Below are 6,609 nucleotides of genomic sequence, written 5' to 3' on the forward strand. Positions count from 1 at the left end.
GTGTGAACTTAACCACCACGCCACCAGGCCAGCCCTCTATATATTTCATAATACACTAAATTTCAGAAACAAACCCAGGAGTTCAATTGTTAGGCTGTCAGGAGCAGCCTCTCCCATTTCTCCTAATACCTGTCCCTCTGCCCACCATCCCCCAGTCCCACTACAAATCTCCATCACTTCTCTTTCTCTAAGTCAGGAACTCAACAGAAGAGAGATTTAACACAAGTACCTGTTCCGCCTTTTCTGCCTCAGCCTTGAGTACCGGCTCCTCCACTTCTTCATCATATACACGCTAAACAAGGAAGCAAATTCATTTTTAATGGTCAAAACATCATTTGGAATAAATCACAATATAAGAATTCAATATACAATAAAGAAAGACAAAGACAGGGAGAAATGATTATTCCAAAAGTGGCTAAGGCCACTGGTCAGGGATAAAAAGCAAAGAACAGTAGTCAGTTCACCAAAACTTAAATTAAAAAAGATACAAATGAGAAGAAACATGAAAAAAGTCAATCTCATTGTTGACCAGAGTCACAAAAACAGTAAGACAGCAGTTCTCACACCTTTTTGTTTAACCTGATACCTAATGCCGAAGGGGCAAGGACAGAGGTCCTCGCTGTGAGCCTCCTGAGAATGTCAACTGGTACAACTCATCTGCCAGGTCACACGATCTTTAATGTTTTGAGCAAGAGAAATGGTAAAGGTAAAAGTTATTTTCATATTGTTGCTTAAAATGGTTGATAAATTTTTATCATCCTATTTACATGAAAGCACATGGGCCAAGCCCATCAACGACTGCAGAGGCCAGGCTTTTGACCGACTCACACAGCATGGGAGGCAGGCCTCTCCCTTTTCCAAGACCAAGCGATCACTCCAGCAACTCACTGTGATTTCCTTCTTTATTTTTTAACTATTTATTATCTTTTAAACTCCCAAAGTAAAACACGCTTGTTATAAACAGTAGGGTGATGAAAATGTTCTGGAATTAGATAGTGGTAATGGTTACAAAACTTTGTGAATATACTAAAACCTACTGACTTGTACACTTTTTAAAAGGGTGAATTTTACGATATGTGAGTTGTATCTCAATTAAAATTAATGCCAATATAAAGATATATGTGAAAGAGATGTTATTTAAAAATAGTTCCCTCCCTACCTCCAACCTAAGCCTTGAAATAACCAATTTAAGCTTGGTGTGGGGTCCTGTTTTCTGTGGCTCTTACACAAATATACAGACATATGTACACATTCAGAGTTCTCCCACTCTTCCCGTTTTTAAATAAAAATGCTTTCATACTATACACATTCCTCTGCCCCACTTTTTCACTTACCGTTCTCATAAACCACTTTCTAGGCCAATGGATAGATATCTGACTCAATCTTTTTAATATCTGCATAATATTCTATGGTATGAACTTGACCATAATTAGACAGTCCCTTATTGAAATTTCAGGTGCTACTTCTTTTTCCATACTTTTTTTTGCTAATGGTTCTATAAAGATCAGAAATTTGGGGGGTAATTTTCAAAAACAGGAACAAAAGAGTAAATAAATCTTAAAATTGAGACTTTAAGACACGGCAGCTACCAAAGTCACTTCAGAATTTAAATAGCAAGACCACCTAACCTAACAGGTTGAGCTTCACACTGAAGTCTGAACAGCACCAACACCCTACGTTTTCTCCTGCCTGTCATTAAAAACTACCTCACACGACATTTCCAGCGTCCAGCTGGAAAGCCGAACACGACATCTAAGAAACCAAGCAGCAAATACACAAAGCCCATCGGATCTTTCGCGGGGGACTGGCACTCTGCATCTCAAGGACTCAGTACACAGCAGATAATCAATGCTAACTTCCTTCACCCTGACCAACTTCATGTGTTTTTCGATCATTTTAAAATCAGGAAGCCGTACTCAGGATTGTTAAATATCTTTGCTATTTCCCCTCAAAGGACCTTTTTCATCATTTGGGGAAATGGGGTAAGAGGTGAAGGCAGGAAACTGAAGAAAAAGGGACTATGCACTGGGGATTTCATCACAGATTATACGCAGCCCTAGTCCTTTTCATTTATGTGTGTTCTCATTCATTCATTTAAATATCCACTGAGTCCCTGTATATCAGGCTTGTCCTGGGCCCAAGAATACAACATTTAGCAAAAATATGGGGCTTGATTTACTAGGGAAGGTCAACGCATCAAATCACACTGATTAATGTAAAATCACAATCGTGGGCAGTGCTACTAAAGAAGTCATTAACCAGGTCAATTAATGTTTCAGGACAAAATTCCTAAATTAACAGGTTTAATGACATTTGAAGAATTGTGTTCCCTTGTGATTACACACTGAAGCACTGAAAATTAGTATTTCTCCTCCTTTAGAGCCCCTATTGAGCCTTTTCTAGAGGTACTAATTTCTCTTGCCCTAGAAAGTCCTGACCGCTCCTCAGTTCACTACCTGAGTTTGCAACCTGGCAGCTGCCTCTGAGGTTAATTACTAAAACCCAGAAACCTGCCCAACTTTGAATGTCTTTCCAATAAACCAGGAAACCAAATGGCACCATCATTCAAGCCAGAATTGTAATACATGAGCACCAACGTCAGGGTTTGAAGAAAACACATAAAAAGCCAAATCACTGTCAAATGTATTATTAGCGTGCAGATTTTTTCAGAATTTTATTAAGCATTAGTAGCTGCACTGCCAACATCATCAAGCTCTGCCATGAATGGAAAGAAAATGTAACACGTGGCATTACAGGGAGGTCTTGGAAGCAGTTAAACTTGGCCGTGGCAACAGGTACATCCATAGGGAAATTCTGGCTGCAGAATGGAAGGGGAAGAGGCCTAAGTACTAAGGGGATGGAGAAATGGATGGAAAACAAGGAATCCAAGAAATGAGAAGAAATAAAGAACTATTACCCAAAAAAATGAGCAAAAACAAAACACCCCCAAAAACTAAATCGTGGAAAACTCAGAATCAAAGAAAACTTGGCCAGAAGAGCTGAAGAAAAGAGAAGACAGACCTGAACACTGTGATTCAGAAAAAGAGGTTTACGATGTCCCCCACCATCACAGTATCAACTGAGTATCAATTTGGTACCAATTTGGGTTCAAGCACATCGAGTACAAAAGAAGCCTTCCAATTCTTCCCCTCGCCCAGTCCAGGGCTGCAGCACTGACTGCAGAGAAGAGACGAGCACCTGATCTAGGGAAAATGGTAGAGAATGAGAGCAAAAAGTATACTTAAAAGGACACCAAACTCAGCTTGATGAAAAGTGACGGGGCTGCACACACCAGTAGAGTAGAGACGAGAGTCCTGTACACTGCCTCTTCCAGCAAGAAAGATACTCAGGACCAAGCACTGACATTCTGTGCAGACGACCAGAAAATAACGACAAATTTTACTAGAATCCTTGTTATATTTTAAACTCACTGGCAAAGAGATATCTAAGATCTTTATTTGACACATAGCTCCCCCCAAAAGGCTAGTAGTGGCATTTCAACCTAAACTACTAAAAAATGCACAAATAGGCTGCATAAGATGCCTGAATTGCAATATTTGGTCTTCTCTTAATCCTGAATCTTGGGATTTTTATAATCTCGCAATTTTCAAAATCTTTCCTATTACTTTACATCTAAGAATCACAGGAGATAGCCTACTTTAATAACCCTCTTCCACAGATTAATTAATGCTGATACTGAGATGGTTAGCCCACCCTATGAGAGACAGCGATCAGCTAAACTACCCTTCATCTCCATCCTCACCTGTTAAGCCTCCCCTTCACTCACTGGACTTCAAGCACACTTGCGTCCTCTCTATTCTGGAAATACACTATTACGGAAGACTGTAATTTCCTCGAGGACAGTCTCTACCTAATTTATCTATGCGTTCCTAGGACCTAGCACTTAGAAACTCACTAAGTAGAGGAAAAAGAATCACACATGGGTTAAAGCTCAGTAACCTATTTAGACTTGATTCTGTATCATAGGTTCAGCCATCCTAACAAAACATTAGCTGAGAATGTTCTAAGTAGATACACACAAGCCTTTAATATAATTTATCAGAACATAATGGACACAGTCAATAACTGTAGCCACATGCTGGTGCCCAGAGGATCAGACCAGGTGTATCGCTCCCCTTACAGAACATGCATAAGGCCTGTTTGAGTAACATGCAATTCAGCACAACCGCTGACTTCTCTCAAAAGTAAAAAGGAAGAGAAAGACCAAAATATAAGGAAATTTTATCACTAGATTTTTTAAAAGGCTTGAAAGAAAAAAATATTTTTAATTTAAGAAAAAGCCATTAATCCTAGAGAAAGACGCTTCAATAACCAAGAACCACCACTTCCATCAAAATTTAGGAGGGAATTTAATAATAAATCACTTGATATCACCATGACTCTTCCTCCTCGAAAAAATATTACTTATAAATCCGATGTAAGCAAGTAACTCACGTTCTCAATGAACTGGGTATTAGACAGCATAAGGAAGTCATTGAAGACATTATGGAGGCGACAATCTGTGGCTTTAGTTTCCCGAATTAATCCGTCCACTTGTTTCTTGATTTCATGGGTCCTAGAGATAGTCTGCTGTGAGAATTCCTGTAGAAACTGTAGCAGCTATTTAAAAGATAAACGTATAGTAGTATCAATATTATATACATCTGCGTGTCAAAACAAAAGAGTTCACTTCCTTTCACCTTTGTGAGTATGTGTGTGTGTTGGCATGTAAAAAGGATGCTGCTTTGACAGTACTAAGATCAAGCGGCACTGAAAAACATTAAGAAAGCTCACCGAAGCAGTGGCAAGGATTCAATGCATACTCGCTACCTCGTTTCTGAAGGAATTTTAAAGCCCTGTCTGGTTGTCATTCCACGAAGGATCACAGACCAAGGGTAAAATAAGAAACCACCATTCTTAGACCAAAAAAAAAAATCCTATTCATATGGGACTTCGGAATCACAATTCTGAGCTTCTTGGCCCCCGGCCTGGAGTCCCACTCCAGGTCATCCACACACTGGCTTGTCTACAGCCACTCAGTCCGGGTCCCAACACGGGATGGCTTCACTAATCCCACAGCAATCCCGGAGCGCAGCGAAACGGATCTGCCCGCGCACGACGGATGCGTGTGCATCGCCGGGAAACCCAAACAGGGACCAGAACCCCGCGCCTGGGCCGCAGTCCGCAGGAGCGCTCGGGGGGCGAAGGCCGAGCGGGCCGCCCCTGCCGGAGCCTGGGGACCGCCGGGCGCGGTTTGGAGGGCGGGAAGAGCCGTGTGCGAGGCCGGGGCCGGCCCGGGCGGAGGGGATCGCGCTTCGGTCCCCGCGCTCGCAGGCCGCGCGTCACCCCGGGCGCCCGCCCTCGCTCCCCCGGGGGCCCGCCTCTCACGCCCGCGTCGGCCGCCAGCGACCAGCTCTGGCTGCTCCTGCGGATCTCTTCCACCGACCAGGGCCGCTCCCACACCGGCTCGGAGGCGGGCGCGCGCTCCTGCTCCGGGGTCGTCCGGCTCATCTGCAGCGGGAAGCACGAGAAGAGGGGCTGAGACCCGGCGAGGCGGCGGCCCCGCCATGGCCACCCCGGGCCGCCGTCCTCACCATCCCACCGTGCAGCGCGGCTGGCTCCTGGCCCGCGGTGACAGCCCCCGCCGACGCCCACCAGTCTCTGGAAGCCGAGCCCCAAGCCGCGCCGCCCCGGCACGTGACCTGGACTCACGTGACCTGGCGCACGTGACCTGGCCTGCACGTGACCCGCCGTGCGGCACCGCCCAAAGGAAGCTGCGCTGCCCGCTGCGGCCGGAAGTTAGGCGGCCTGGGGCTGGGCTGGGGTGGGGGAAGCTGGAGGAAGGAACGGTGCCAACGCCAGGGGGCGCTGGAGGGGTGCGGACGGCCGGGTGGCGCATCATCCCTCGGAGCAGGTGGCGGGGCGTGATCAGCCCTCGAAGCACAGCGCCAGCCCCGCGCGTCTAGAGAGAGGAGTCCAAGAGGAGCTGGAACAACCAGCCTAGGGCTTTAGACGCCGCGCGAGGTGGGCGCAGCAAATGCTCTCCCCGGCTGCGCCTGGTCCTTGAAGTATTTCCGCTGCCTGTCGCGGAGTGGACGGGCGCTCAGTAACTGGGGGATGACTACCTATCTGGCCATCACCACGCTTTGATGACATGCTCAGTTTTCATTCTTTTGATGACGTGCTCGATTTCAACTCACTGTGTGCCGGTACTGCTTAAGATCCTTTACTCCCTCTGCGCTGCCTTCACATTCAAGATCGTTTTGTTACCGAACCAAAGTGGGTTCCCTCCTGGCAAGTTAAATCAGACTGTCCACCAGAAGTAGTTGTCTCACAAAGTAAAGTGTATTTGTGGCAAATAGGAGACCATGAGGAATCATTTCCAGAGTCATGGTGTCCCCAAAGAGAAACAGGGACATTTATTTCGGATGAGGAATGAATATTCAAAAAGGACAGGTGAGTATTTGCTTGTGCAGGCTCAGTTGGAAAACATGCTTCTGCATACACTGTAGGTTACGGTAATAAGGCCGAAGCTCCTCCTGGGGATATCTTAGCATTAAAAATAAGGCAAAGCTCATAGGTGTAGCTCTTGTGGTGAGGCTTGGTCTC

The 6,609-nt window shown here is 45.4% G+C and overlaps 1 protein-coding gene across 5 annotated transcripts in view; it reads right to left on the reverse strand.

Moving 5' to 3' along the window:
- The window catches only part of WASHC2C (WASH complex subunit 2C), a 49,499-nt gene extending 43,694 nt beyond the window's left edge, over window positions 1-5,805 (reverse strand). For all 5 annotated transcript variants that reach the window (XM_070569137.1, XM_070569134.1, XM_008524314.2 and 2 more), the window contains exons 1-4: window positions 5,595-5,805; window positions 5,389-5,511; window positions 4,456-4,620; window positions 230-292 (exon numbers count right to left, since the gene is read on the reverse strand). In XM_070569137.1, coding sequence (XP_070425238.1) covers window positions 230-292; window positions 4,456-4,620; window positions 5,389-5,511; window positions 5,595-5,597 — 354 coding nt within the window. In that variant the 5' untranslated portion in view covers window positions 5,598-5,805. The remainder of the gene's footprint in view (window positions 1-229; window positions 293-4,455; window positions 4,621-5,388; window positions 5,512-5,594) is intronic.
- Between the last annotated feature and the right edge of the window lie 804 nt (window positions 5,806-6,609).

Source organism: Equus przewalskii, chromosome 1, assembly GCF_037783145.1.
Source record: "Equus przewalskii isolate Varuska chromosome 1, EquPr2, whole genome shotgun sequence".
Classification (NCBI taxonomy): domain Eukaryota; kingdom Metazoa; phylum Chordata; class Mammalia; order Perissodactyla; family Equidae; genus Equus; species Equus przewalskii.